The 14,707-nt window shown below is 33.5% G+C and overlaps 1 protein-coding gene across 1 annotated transcript; it reads left to right on the top strand.

Annotated features, from left to right (window-relative positions):
* The first annotated feature begins 3,764 nt into the window (after positions 1–3,764).
* On the top strand, positions 3,765–13,402 carry LOC103603843 (oxidative stress-induced growth inhibitor 2-like). Its single transcript, XM_008588432.1, has 5 exons — positions 3,765–3,772; positions 5,164–5,318; positions 11,387–11,523; positions 12,033–12,224; positions 13,307–13,402. The coding sequence occupies exons 1-5, from the start codon at positions 3,765–3,767 to the stop codon at positions 13,400–13,402; spliced, it is 588 nt and encodes a 195-aa protein (XP_008586654.1).
* Positions 13,403–14,707: the final 1,305 nt, after the last annotated feature.

Here is a 14,707-nt window from a genome sequence, read left to right as displayed (position 1 = left end):
TATGGTGTAGAAATGCGAGAAATGTGGCGATTTTACACTCTTAATTATGGGGAAAGTATTTAAGGGGTGTTAAAAGTAATATAGTTTTAAAGTAAAAGAGAATATGTGTTGTAGATCTGACACAGTTGGCCATGAGAAATGTGGCGATTTTACACTCTTAATTATGGGGAAAGTATTTAAGGGGTGATAAAAGTAATATAGTTTTAAAGTAAAAGAGAATATGTGTTGTAGATCTGACACAGTTGGCCAACACTTAAGTCAGTTATAGAGAGAAGGACCAAAGACATTAGAAACTGGTTTTAACCGTGACGTAAAAGAAAATTTAAGCTTAGGGAAGACTTTAGTGCTTTGCTTTATATACATATTGGAATGTTTCAGAATAATGATGTGAAGTACTTCTTTTTTGGTAAAATATGAAACTGATCAAGAGTTTTTAAATTGGGGTCCATAGAAAGAATTTAGGTCGTCCATGAACTTGGATGGAAAGAAAGGTATACTATTTCATTAAACCTTAAAAACTAACATTTACTTTAATTATGAATCTAAGCAACAAATCACAATAGTATTTGTGAGCCATCAGTGGAAATCACAAATATTTCCATATCACATTACAGGTACAGATATCTAGAAATACTGTTTGTGCTTATTTTTTCAAAATTACAATAATTATCACTCATCACTGATCTTGTTATTTAATGCGGTAGAGAAGCATAGACAAATATATCACAATTTTATTTTTTAGGACTATTTTAATTTAATTCATTTTCTTGTAAATCCTGCATGTATTTAATCACACTGGTCAGAGAAGAGGTCCACAGGCTTCACCAAATTCCAAAGGGGATGTAAGGCACAGAGAAAGTTCAGAACTCCTGTTATAATAGCAACAATCCAGGCTTGTCCAGCTTCTCAGTGAGTTTTGTATGAGTCTCTACGTTCTGGATATTAAAAAATTGTTTTATGTAATAAACTGCTGGATTTTAACTTCTAGGCAAATTTGTTCGTTGAGTGCTTAACAGTGGTTTGAGTGTCAGATTCACTTTGGAGAGTTTTAGAAAACACATTTCTCTAGTGAAAACTTGTTAAACTGAAGTCCCTGAGAAACTGACATGCCTTTCAGAAAATACTACTGAAAAGCCTTTTTACACCTTTTGGCGTACAGTTGAAATCTAAGGGGACAGCCTGGAACTTGTATCCTTTCAACTGACCCTAGTTGGTGAATATCATGTACTACCTCTGTGCATGGAAATTTGGAGTAGGAAATGAAAACAAAATATTTGTTGTATTTTGGTTTTTGAGGGACAGAAAAGAAAACAAGACTGCTAGCCAAAAAGTAAACGTTATGATTAATAGACCACACTTCCGTTGCAAAAACAGTTCTGTTGTGTTTAAAATTAAAAAACAAACAAACAAAAAAAACCCTGTTTACCCGCTCCTTAGGAATATGTTTTTAATTTACTAATGCTATTCTTTGAGCAGTTTGATTAGAAGCATTTGTTTTAAAACGGGTTGTGACAGCATCTACATTTTGGATCTTGTCTAACATCTGAATAGATAAGTATTATGGGAGAACTGTCCACTAACGTTCCAAGGGAGAAAAACCGCATACTTCCTGTTCTGGAAAGTGAAGAGTGTGACTTACTTCATTTGTGACTTTAGAACCTTCTTCTTATGTGGTAGTATCAATTTAGTAAAATTTAGGATTATGATTAAGACCATAAAAATTCAGATAGTAGAGTATTTTATTTTAGTTTGAGTGATCATTTAAAGAAATACTGTTGTGATGTGGGAAAAGTCTTTTTGTTATGCAAGTATATGTCTACACCATTCTTTTAAATTTGTTTTGAAAACTTTGGACTGTAATATTTCAAAAACAGAAAATGGAAGGCCTCTAAAATCAATGTAAATGTCAAATAGTCTCTTAACTTGATGCCTAACAATAGGGTAACTATTTTTGCATGTGCCTAAGGTGCTGTTCTTTACTATTTCCTAAATGTCATTGTACGTATTTTCCAATTTAATTGGTGCCCCAAATAAAGGGAAAGTAGATTTTTATTATTCAAAATAAATTCTTGTTGTAAGTAAAATAGTTATTCATCATATTGGAAATTTAAAGTGGAAATTAACACTATGATAGTCCTGAGATATAGCATGCATATACTATAGAAAATGTACAGCAATACTAAATTTATAACTTAGGCTCTGAATTTTTTAGGAAGAATAGTTACTAATAGGCCTTTGTTTCATTGTTGCTTTATGTAAAACCAGTGAACCATACTTTCATTTTTCTATTTTCTTCTCTTGAATCAGAGTTTTTTCTAATATCTTCTTGTTAAACCACTATGAAATTTACCAAATAGCATACAAGTTTATTACAAATAGTTTGTCACACAGGTTACACCAATGATTGCTGAAAAATTCAAACAAATTACCTACACTGAGTAAATTTAGATGAGCTAATGTGTAGAGGATTTAATTAAGCTAAAACTTTGGCTCTTCTTACTCTACTAGAGTCAAATCACTTGAGACCACCCCCACACAAAAAACTGCTAGACCTAATATATGAACTCAGCAATATTGCATGATACAAGATCAACATACAAAATGAATTGTATTTGTATACACTGATAATTAACAATCTGAAAATGAAATTAACAAAATAATTTTATTGTAGCATCAGAGATAGTGAAATCCCTTAGGAATGAATTTAACAACTACAAAATGCACAATTTGTATACTGAAGACTACAAAACATTGTTGAGAGAAATTAAACAAGACCTAAATAAAGGGAAAAGAATTATTGTGTTCATATAATAGGAAGTGAGCTACAGATTTAATGCAATACTATCAAAATTCTAGTTGCCTTTTTTTGCACAAATTGACAAACGGATCCTAGAATTCATATGGAAATGCAGAGGACCTAGAATAGCCAAGGCAGTCTTGAAAAAGAACAACAAAATTGGAGGACTCACATTTCCTGATTGTAAAACTAACTACAATGCAACAATAATCAAGACAGCATGGTGCTGGCATAAAAATAAACATATAGATCAATGGAACAGAATTGAGGGTTTAGAAATCCTTACATTTATGGTGAATTGATTCTTGTATCCAGAATATGTAAAGAACTTGTAAAGCTCAGCAATAAAAAGAACAAATAGTTCAGTTAAAAAACAGGCAAAGGATTTGAGTATATATTTCTCCAAAGAAGATATTCGAGTGGCAGATAAGCACATAAAAGATGCTTAATGTTATTAGTCATTAGGGAAATGCAAATGGAAACTGCAGTGAGATGCTACTTCACACTCACTAGGATGGCTAAAATAAAAGACAGATAATAACTAGTGTTGACAAGTATGTGGAGAAATTGGAACCCTTGTATATTGGGAATGTAAAATGGTGAAGCCACTTTGGAAAACAGTTCGGCAGTTCCTCAAGATATTGAATATAGAGTGTATGGTCAAGCCAATGCACTTGTATACCCTAGAAAAATGAAAACATTTGTCCACACAAAAACTAGTACATGAGTGTTCATAGCAGCATTATTCATAATAGTCAAAAAGTGGAAACAACTGATGAATGAATAAACAAAATGTGGTATATCCATACAATGTAGTATTATGTAGGCATCAAAAGAAATTAAGTACTGATATGTGCAACAACACAAGTGAACTCTGAAAACATGCTGAGTGGAAGAAGCCAAACACAAAAGGCCACATGAGTGGTTCCATTCATATGAAATGTCCAGGATAGGCAAATCCAGTAAGATGGAAAGGTTAGTGGTTGCCAGTGGCTGGATAGAGGGGATAATGGAGAGTGACTGCTAATGGGTGGGTTTTTGGGGTGGTAAAAATTTTCTGGAATTAGTGGTAGTGATTGCACAACCTTGTGAATGTGCCAGAAACTACAGAATTATACACTTCAAAAGTGTGAATTTTATATGTGAATTATATCTCATTAAAGGTCTTATCTAAAAAAAAAAAGGCATTTTCTTAATAAGGCTTCCTCTATTTTCTTTGGTCTAGGGCCTGGTCAAGTGATCTATTGTTTCACTGATGTTTTTGACATCTTAAAAGCTGTTTTACTTTCTTGGCTAACAGAAGCCCAACAGAGGGCGTTCTATTTCTAATTGAGGTAACCTCAAGTTATTTTTTTCTTTAGGTAGAAACTGATTGATTGAGAGGACAAGTCAGTGCATTGAAAGGTACTTGCCTATAAAATATGTAGTAAATATATAATTAATATCTGTAATAAAATTTTTTACTTTCTTGGCTAACAGAAGCCCAACAGAGGGCGTTCTATTTCTAATTGAGGTAACCTCAAGTTACTTTTTTTCTTTAGGTAGAAACTGATTGATTGAGAGGACAAGTCAGTGTATTGAAAGGTACTTGCCTATAAAATATGTAGTAAATATATAATTAATATCTGTAATAAAATTCTAAGGCTTGTCAGGAAAAAAATTGCTTGAGGTAACTTGACTTAGAATATTAAATGACTTGAAATAATGAGTTATACAAAAATTGAATTCTACTGTACCTTTAAGTGAAAGTGATTTGGAGTTTCTTTAAGCCAACCCTCCTTTTCAAGCCCTGGTTTGTACTTAGGGAATTTGAATATTAAGTATTCATTTTACAGTATTTATTGGTAAACTTAAACTGGTAAAGGCATTTCAGATCATTGGATTTTGTTTATAAAATCAGCTGTGGTAGTAACTACTAAAATATCTTCCTTCTTAGTCATTTTCAAAAGATCATCAGTTTACTTTCAGAATGTATAGGATATCAGATAATATTTAAATAATCTAGCTTATTAAATGTATTTACTCTCAAGTTGACTCAACCCCAAGCATATCTCTCTCTCCCACTCCCTGCCATTTTTTTTTTTTAAACTACAAAATGCACAATTTGTATACTGAAGACTACAAAACATTGTTGAGAGAAATTAAACAAGACCTAAATAAAGGGAAAAGAATTAGCTTAAAAGATACTAACGAGATAGTAGCTGTCTAGGATTTTTGACAAAGTGGTGTGGGTGGACATGTAGCTAAGCTGCTAATTTGAAAGCATTAACCTAGAAGGATTTCCTTTTTCCTTCTATGGAACTATTGAATATTTTTTCTATATTTACTGTATCTCTTGGTTTTCTTTGTTTGTTTTTGTTTTTAAGAAACTATAGTGACCCTGAAACCGAAGGAGAGATTTTTAATTCCTTAGTGCAATATTTTGGTGATAATTTGGGGCAAAAAGTTAAAGCGATGCCATTAGTTGAAGAAACTTCTTTACTTGAAGATTCATCAGTGACTTTGCCTGTGGTGATAATAGGTATGTTATTGCATTTTACTTCTTAAAGTTACAGTTGTGATCCTTACTACTTTTATATATCTGCAGTTAGGATTGTATTGAAAAGTATTCTTAGATTGTTTGCTATGTTCAAATAACTAATAACCAAATCTTTGGAGAGAGTGTCTTGGTTTATCTGATGTTAGAGTCTGTGTTAGAATACAATATCTTTTCATTGAAGGACTGATATTACTATGTGTGTGTATGTGTGTATATTTTTTGTTTGTTTGTTTTTGGTGGCTGGTTGGTATGGGGATACAAACCCTTGACCTTGGTGTTACAACACTGCACTCTAACCAACTGAGCTAACTAGCCAGCCTCTATGTTATTTTAAAGTATTGCTTATCATTTGTGTTAACTATATGACAGTGTCATGGTAGTGATGATAACCAATATTATTAGAGCTGTGTACTGAGTATTCTGTGTTTATTATTGGAGTATACCTTACAACTCTATAACTTTCTGATGTTGGAAGGGTGGATACAGACAGGGAAGCTGACTTATGTTTAGTGACTTGTGTAAATTGGTAACCAGTGCTCAGTTAGCAGTGACATTATATTACTCTGCAGTAATGTTTATAATTACCTTAACCATAACATTACTATTATATATCCTTTGTACCACCTCAACAGATAGGCATAGAAGGTATTAAAATTTAAGTTATCAATGAAACATACTTAAAGAGTTTTTATAGGTTAGTTTCATTGCATGCATTTAATTACCTGTCATGTATATTTTTTACCTAATACTCAAACTCAAGAAAGTCAAACAAGTACTATAATGAAAGCCAAGCCAAAGGAGAGAATTATGGGACATGAGTGCCTTATGATTTCCTGAGTTTCTTTGATAGCTTGTTTCAAAGTTAATAGGAAGGGAAGAAAAGTGATGTACTCTGACTGGCATATGGGAGATCCTAGGAAGGAAGAAAAAGGAGGATAGCGAGATTGTTTTTCTATAGTAGATGCCCCTCTAGGGGATATGATGGAGATGACAGTTTTGTAGTAGTTACCATCCAAGGTAGATCTCAGGAGCTATACGTTTCATTTTCTTTCCCCCTTATGTCCAAACCAGTTTTTTTTTTTTTCCCCTTCCTTCCTGGATGTCTTGGAATAAGTAAGGAACCCTGTCTTCTTGTCTGGCTAGGCTATAGGAGGGTAAGAAAAGGAAACAGATCACTTCATCTACACCTGCCCACCTCACTTCCCCCAAAGCAATCTATCCCTGTTTAACCTCAGCTAAGCTTAACCTAATGTATATAGGGCCCTTACTGTTGGCAGTAGCACCACTAGTAGCACAGATAAAGAGCTAATTTCCTTGATATATATGTTGGATTTCTGTTGATGTTGTAACAATTTACCACAAACCTAGTGGCATCAAACAACAAAAATGTATTATCGTACTGTTTTATATAAGTCAGAAGTTCAGCAGGGGTCTGAATGGGCCAAAATCAAGGTGTCAGCAGAGGTGCGTTAACTTTCTGGAGGCTATAGGGAAGAATTTGTTTCCTTGCAATTTCTCATTTCTAGAGGCTGTTCACATTCTTTGGCTTCTGGCTCTCTTCTGCATCTTCAAAGCCAGTGAAGTCATTTCTTTCTCAACCTTTCATCATCACCCTCTAATCACAGCTGGGGGAAGTTCTCTGTTTTTAAGGACTCATGTGATTAGATTGGACCCACCTGTATAGTCCAGGATATTTACTCTCCATGTCAAGGTTCTTAATCACATCTACAAAGTCCTTTATTGTGTAAGGTAATATTTGCAGGCTCTGGGGGTTAGGATTGGGACATCTTTGGGGATGAGGGGATTGTACTTCTCCGTACCAGGATATATTTCTCTATGAACTGCCTATTTCTCTATCTTTGCCTATTGTCTTTTGAGTGTCATATCTTTTCTGTTTCAAGGAATTTAGCTCTTTATCTCAGATCCTAACTTCCCTTATATATCATTTATTTATTTATTTTAATAAATAGGCTTTATTTTTTAGAACAGTTTTGATTTACAGAAAAATTAAGCAGAAAGTACAGGTAGTTCTCATATATTTCTCCTTCCCCCCACCAATTGCCACCATTAATAAAATTAACATCTTGCATTGGTGTAGTACGTTTGTTACACTTGATGAATCAGTACATTATTATTAACTAAAATCTGTAGTTTACATTAGGGTTCACTCTTTGTTATGTATAGTTCTGTGGGTTTTGCTAAATGTATAAAGTCACGTATCCACTATTACAGTATCATACAGAATAGTTTCACTGCCTTAAAAATCTGTGCTCCACCTATTTATACCTTTCCTCAACCCCACTCTCCAGCAATTACTGATCTTTCTACTGTCTCTATAGTTTTGCCTTTTCTAGAATGTCATATAGTTAGAATTATAGACTATGTAGCCTTTTCAGACTTTGACTTAATAATATACATTTATGATTCCTTCATGTCTTTTTGTGGCTTGATAGCTCATTTCTTTTTATCACTGAATAATATTCTATTGTGTGGATATACCACAGTTTGTTTATCCATTCACCTTTTGAAGGACATCTTGGTTGCTTCCAATTTCTGACAGTTATGAATAAAATTGCTATAACCATTTACGTGCAGGTTTTTGCACAGACACGCATTTTCAACTAATTTGGGCAGATACCTAGGAGTGTAATTGCTGAATCATATATAGTAAGACTATGTTTAGCTTAGTAAGAAACTGCCGAACTGTCTTCCAATGTGGACATTTTCAACTAATTTGGGCAGATACCTAGGAGTGTAATTGCTGGATCATATATAGTAAGACTATGTTTAGCTTAGTAAGAAACTGCCGAACTGTCTTCCAATGTGGCTATATAATTTTTTTATACTTGATGAACCAGTATTGGTACGTAATTGTTGACTAAAATCTGTATTTTATATTAAGGTCCCAGTAGCAGTGAAAGAGAGTTCCTGTTGTTCTATATTCTTGTCAGCATTTGGTGTGGCCTATACATATTTTGGATTTTTTAGCCATTCTGATAGATGTGTAGTGGTATCTCATTGTTATTTTAATTTGTAATTCCATAATAAAGAATGATGTTTAGGATCTTTTCATATACTTATTTTCTATCTGCATATTATCTTTGGTGAGGTGTCTGATCAGACTTTTTGCCTACTTTTTAAAAATTTTTTTTGGTGTTTGGCCAGTACAGTGATCAAACCCTGGATCTTGGTGTTATCAGCACCACACTCTAACCAACTGAGCTATCAGCCAGCCTTTCGCCTACTTTTTAATTGGGTGGTTTGTTTTTTATTGTTGAGTTTTAAGAGTTATCCGTATTTGAAAATATTTTCTCACAGTCTGTGACTTGCCTTTTCATTTTCTTAGCAATGTCTTTTGCAGAACAAAAGTTTTAAATTTTAATGTTGTCCTACTTATCAATTTTTTTCTTTCATGGATCCTGCTTTTGGTGTTGAATCCAAAAGATTATTACCAAACCCAAGTTCACCTAGATTTTCTGCTAAGTTATCTCCTAGAAGTTTTATAGTTTTGCATTTTACATACAGGCTGATGATTCATTTTGAATTAATTTTTGTGAAGGTGTAAGGTTAGTATCTAGATTTACTTTTTTGCATGAAGGTGTCCAGTTGATCCAGCACCATTTGTTGACAAGAGTATTCTTTCTCCATTGGATTGACTTTGCTCCTTTGTCGAAGATTAGTTGACTACATTTGTGTGGGTCTGTTTCTGGGTTCTCTGTTCTGTGCCATTTATCTATTTGTCTGTTCTTTCACCAATTCCATACTGTCTTCTTTACTGAATCGTTATAATAAGACAGAAAGTTGAGTAATGTCAATCCTCTAACTTTGTTCTTCTTTAATATTGTGTTGGCTACTCTGGGTCACTGCCTTTTCTATATAAACTTTAGAATCAGTTTGCCAGTGTCTACAAAGTAATTTGCTAGGATTTTTTATTGGGATTGCATTAAATCTGTAGATCAAGTTGTAAAGAACTGATGTCTTAACAGTATAGTTTCTGGGGCTGGCCCGGTGGTGCACTGGAGAGTGCGCCGCTTGGGAGCGTGGCGGCGCTCCCGCTGAGGGTTTGGATCCTATGTAGAGACCGGTTCCCGCTCACTGGCTGAGCGTGGTGCGGGCGCAACACCGAGGGTTGCGATCTGTTGCTGGTCCCCGGTACGGGCGCAACACCGAGGGTTGCGATCCCATTACCGGTCAGTAAAAAAGACAAAAAGGAAAAAAAAAAAACCAGTATAGTTTCTTATCCATGAACATGTAATATCTTCATTTATGTAAATTTTCTTTGATTTCTTTCATCAGGTTTTCCTCATATAAATCTTGTACATATTTTGTTAGATTTATACCCAAGTATTTCTTTTTTTTTTTTTTTTTGGTGCAAATGTAAGCCGTATTGTGTTTCTAATTTCTAATTTTACTAGTTCATTGCTGGTCTGTAGGAAAGCAATTGACTTTATGTATATTGACCTGTATCCTGCAACCTTGCTATAATTGCTTGCTAATTCCAGGAGTTTCTTTTGTCAGTTCTTTAGGATATTCTACATAGATAATAATGTCATTTGTGAACAAAGACAATTTTATTTCTTCCTTCTCAATCTGTATATCTTCGATGCCCTCTTCTTGGCTTATTGCATTCGCTAGGACTTCCACTGTGTTGAGTAGAAGTGGTGAGAGGGGGGCATTTTTATCTTGCTCCTGATCTTAGAGGAAAAGCATCTTGTTTCTCACCATTAAGTATGATGTTAGCTGTAGACTTTTTTTGTGGATGCTGTTTATTATGTTGAGGAAGTTCCCCTCTATTCCTAATTTGTTGAGTTTTTGTTTCTTGGGGTTTTTTCCATGAATGGATGTTGGAATTTGTCAAGTGCTTTTCTGCATCTATTGATAATAGCATATGGTTTTTCTTCTTTAGTTTTTTATCTTTTTGATTCCAGAAAATTAGCTCTTTGCCTCAGATCCTAACTCCTACTATTTGTCCTATGTTTTTAATTTTTACCAAGTCAAATGGTTTCTTTGCCTTTTTGTCTTTTGGGCTTTCTAGCATGCTTAAAAGCTTTCCATTCCAGCATTTCAGGTAGAAATATTACCCTTTGTCTAATATTCTTATGGTCTTTCTTTTCTTATTTACATCTTTGAGTATATTTTATTTGGGATAACGTATTACGTAAGGAACAGGATTCTTTTTTGATGGCTAGCAGTTTTCCCAGTTGGATTAAATTTGTGATAGAGATAATAAAGAAGTGGCAACCTAGACTAAAGGAGCTGCATAAATGGAAGTAGTTCAACAGGGTTCAATGGGAAATTCAGTTTGGTTTTAGTTTAAGCTTATAAACATGTAGAGAGACAGTGTTAAGTGCTGGGACTGGAAAGATGGTTGAGACTGGAACATAGAGAACACTAGATCGTCAGAAACGAGCAGTTAAGGCTTTTAGAATAGAGGGGTGATTTGATAAGGATTGTGTGCTACCAAAACTCATCTAATTGCAGTATGTGAAATGATTTGAGAGTGGATGAATCTTAGGAAGGAGAAATTGCAGGAGACTTTTGTCTTCTAGGTGAGAGTATAGCAGTGAGAATAGCAAAGACAACTGACAGGCTATAGTTGGCAAAATTGGTTTAGAGCCAGAAACTGATTAATTTTGGATTTTGCTAGTACCATGCTTGGAGGTTAGATAGAGTTTAAAGGAGAGGGCACCTAAATTAAGGGACACGTGAGTTTGCTTTTGTTCACATTGTGTTTAAGTTAATTAATAGTGAGTCAATCAGATGGAGTAAAGAAGTAACATATGGAAATGTGGGATATATTCTTGGGAAAGAGGTCAGCCTAGAGAACTAATTTTGGGAGTCCGTAGTATGGAGTTGAAGCCTTGAGTAGACAAGATTCCCAAAAGGAGAGAAGGCAAAGGTTAGAATCTTGTGAAACACCTAATTTTAAGAGATTAGAGAAGGAAGAATTGGTGAGGAATGAGTCATATTTGAAGTAAGAGAAAAAGCCAAGGAACAAGAGTATTAAGATGTATGATATATCTCTTTTCACTTTTTTTTTTTTTAAATAGGAAATGGACCCTCAGGAATATGCCTTTCTTATATGTTATCAGGCTACAGACCATATTTATCATCAGAAGCAATACACCCAAATACAATCTTACATAGTAAATTAGATGAAGCAAGACATCTTTCCATTGTTGATCAGGTATTATTTCTTATATGTCAATTTTTTTATTTTTTTAATGCTGAAACAAGACTATTTTTTATTTATATCAGCATTGTTTCTTATTTGAAAATCCTTTATTCCAAATAACTCTTTCTATTATTATTATTTTAGATTCATAAATATATTCTGCTGAGTTACTTGTATTTATTTTCTTGACTTTATTAGAGCAGAATTTCCCAAATTATTTCCTGATGGTGTTTTAATAGGTACTGTATTACTCAAATAAATTTGAAAAGTGTTGCTTTGTATTATTGGAGATCATGGTAGACATTAGCATGTTAAAGGCATCTTTAAGTTTTAAAGTGTAAGGATCTGGTTTAGCTTTGTTAAAACCCAACCTTTTTTTGTGTATGTTTGACCAAAGAGTATTAAGATCTCAGTGAACCTCAGTGTTCTATACCAGACCATCTGAGAAATGCTAGATTAGAGTAATGATCCTTACCATTAACTGTTTTGGCTTTTTTCAAACTCTACCTTTTTTTATTCAGGACTTAGAATACTTGTCTGAGGGCCTTGAGGGCCGATCATCCAATCCAGTTGCAGTACTTTTTGACACACTTCTTCATCCAGATGCTGACTTTGGGTATGATTATCCATCCGTTTTGCATTGGAAACTAGAACAACATCATTATATCCCACACTTAGTTCTTGGTAAAGGTCCACCTGGTGGGGCTTGGCATGTGAGTATATTTTTCTTAGTATTTTAGCATATGTGAATTAGTATATGATTGTTAAGCATTGTGATAATACTGTTATATATGATGTTTATCACACTTTTATCTAAGAAGAATTTTAGTTCAGTTAGTTAAATATGGATTAATTACTAATAGTAGTTAATTAAGCCAAATTTGATTACTGATACAGTCTTAGAATAAGCATTTCTCTATACTATCTTATAAGAATTACATAGAAAAAAAATTCAGGAGTATTTTGCATAATAAATTTATTTATTTATTTATTTATTATTTTATTTATTTATTTTTTCCTTTTTGTCTTTTTTACTGGCCGGTAACGGGATCGCAACCCTCAGTGTTGCGCCCGCGCCACGCTCAGCCAGTGAGCGGGAACCGGTCACCACATGGGATCCGAACCCTCCAGTGCGCCACCAGGCCGGCCCTATATATTTATTTTAAGTTTACACAATCTCACACAGTATTTCAAACCAACGTTTATTATTTCTCTATATTTTCAAGATCTTAAATAAAAATGTATTGTAAAAGAAAGAGGTTGTGTTAGTCTCTTTTTGTGCTGTAGCAGAACACCATAGAATGGGTGGCTTAAACAACCAGTCTAGACTTCAGAATTATGATTGATGGTGGGAAGGGAGCTGTCTTGTTGCTAAGTTTTAAAAATCTGTTAAAATTAAAATGGAAAAACATCGTTTTGGAAATTGATGAACACTTTTCCATTTGTTTAAAAAGTGAAAATATTGATTTGTTCTTTAACATGATATTGTACATTTGAATTTCATGGTGATCATAGGCCAAAGCTATCAACATTGTGAGGACATTGGGGTAATGCTGTAACTTTGTTTTGTAAATATAAAATATGAAAGAAGAAATACATAAGAATAATACAAAATGATGGAAGTATATAAAAAGTTTATTGGAATAAAGTTTCAGAGGTAATTTACATGAGCAGTTAGGACTGCTTGAGCACACCAGAGTCTTAATTATGGTAAATGAGATGGATTTGGCTAAAAAAAAAAGTCCATGTTACTTCTTAATTGTGTTTTTGACTGTACTTTTTTTTATTCTAATAGAATATGGAAGGCTCCATGTTGACAATCAGCTTTGGAAATTGGATGGAGCTACCTGGACTTAAATTTAAGGATTGGATGTCTAGCAAACGAAGGTAAAGATCAAACTGTGTTAAAAATTCTTTGGTGTATAATGAAAAAGAGATCGTGAGAATATTTCAAAATGTTTGTTATTCTGTCTTGGATGAAGAATATAAATGTACATATCTTTCAAATAAAAATTTCTCCTTGAAGCAGTGATTATAATAAGCTAGTTTCCATTTAGAGATACTACAAAACTAAGCACAGGAGTAATGGATTGTTTACAGATTGATTTCCTATGACTTTGTTTATCACAGATTTATCCCACTCTCCTGTTAGATCACCCTCTGTTTAGTTACTTTCTTATCCACCAGAATGTCATTTTCCACACTTTTGTGAGTATATTTTTAGCTTCATGTATGCATGTCTCATGTGTACATCCTAAAGTGTTTGACTTTCAGGGTAAAGAGTATGTACTGTGTAATGATCATGTAGAGTGATGGAATAAAATAGAATCTGGGCTATGGTTGGCTACTTGGGTATGAAGGTAAATATTTAATAAAAGATATGAAAGTAAGAAGAAATATCTTGGAAGAATACAAGTTTACTTATTTGGGGGGAAAGAACCCCAAACTTAAAAAGAGAAATACGAAAATCACTATCATTTACAACGATAGTAAATATTAAAATTAGATAGGAATTACTAACACAGAGAATCTACTCAAATTTGACTACTCACAGAAACAATAAATTAAAAGCAGGAAGTTACTTAACCTTTATTAGAACATGAATGTAACATTTCAGTACTTCTTGCTAGATAGAAACCATGTTAATCCTCGGAAATTTTCCTTAATTTGAGGAAACTTAAGGAACACAAATTTTGATCATCATGGGTAATTGACATTAAACCTTTCAAAACATTTATTTTAGGTTTTTAAAAAAGGAATTATAAATAGGTTTGAAACTTAAAGTTGCAAAGTCAGGCAAGTTGTGCAAGTTCTTGATTTTCGTAAGTAAGCAAGTGGAATTGCTCAACATATTCTTCCCTTTGTAAAATGGATAAGAAAGGGAAACCTTTATGATTTATTTACCAGAAGTGTTTTATCTTTCTAAGTTATGCATTGTGTTTTGAAGCAGTATGGGAAAATGAATCTTGTGATAAATATTAGCTTTAGTTCCTACCTTTGTTAACAGCAGATTCTTAGGTCTGTAGAGGTTGGCAAGGTTTGAGTCATGACTGTATAACTTACAACGTTTTGTCCCTGGAAAAGAACTTAACCTAGTTGTCAATTTCCTACTGTGTAAAATGGAAATAATGATAGTAGTAACTACTGCATAGGGTTTCTGTCAAAATTGAGAGTTGATACATTCTTTTTTTTTTTT

The sequence above is a fragment of the Galeopterus variegatus genome, unplaced genomic scaffold (genome assembly GCF_000696425.1).
Source record: "Galeopterus variegatus unplaced genomic scaffold, G_variegatus-3.0.2 Scaffold4823, whole genome shotgun sequence".
NCBI classification, from domain to species: Eukaryota; Metazoa; Chordata; class Mammalia; order Dermoptera; family Cynocephalidae; genus Galeopterus; species Galeopterus variegatus.
This window is presented reverse-complemented; position numbering and strand designations above follow the sequence as displayed.

What these genes read in the sequence shown, in the direction of transcription:
- LOC103603843 (XM_008588432.1), top strand. An exon ending in TTTGCCTGTGGTGATAATAG is followed by an intron (nt 5,319 to 11,386) that starts GTATGTTATTGC and finishes TTTTTTAAATAG; the next exon opens with GAAATGGACCCTCAGGAATA. An exon ending in ATCTTTCCATTGTTGATCAG is followed by an intron (nt 11,524 to 12,032) that starts GTATTATTTCTT and finishes TTTTTTATTCAG; the next exon opens with GACTTAGAATACTTGTCTGA.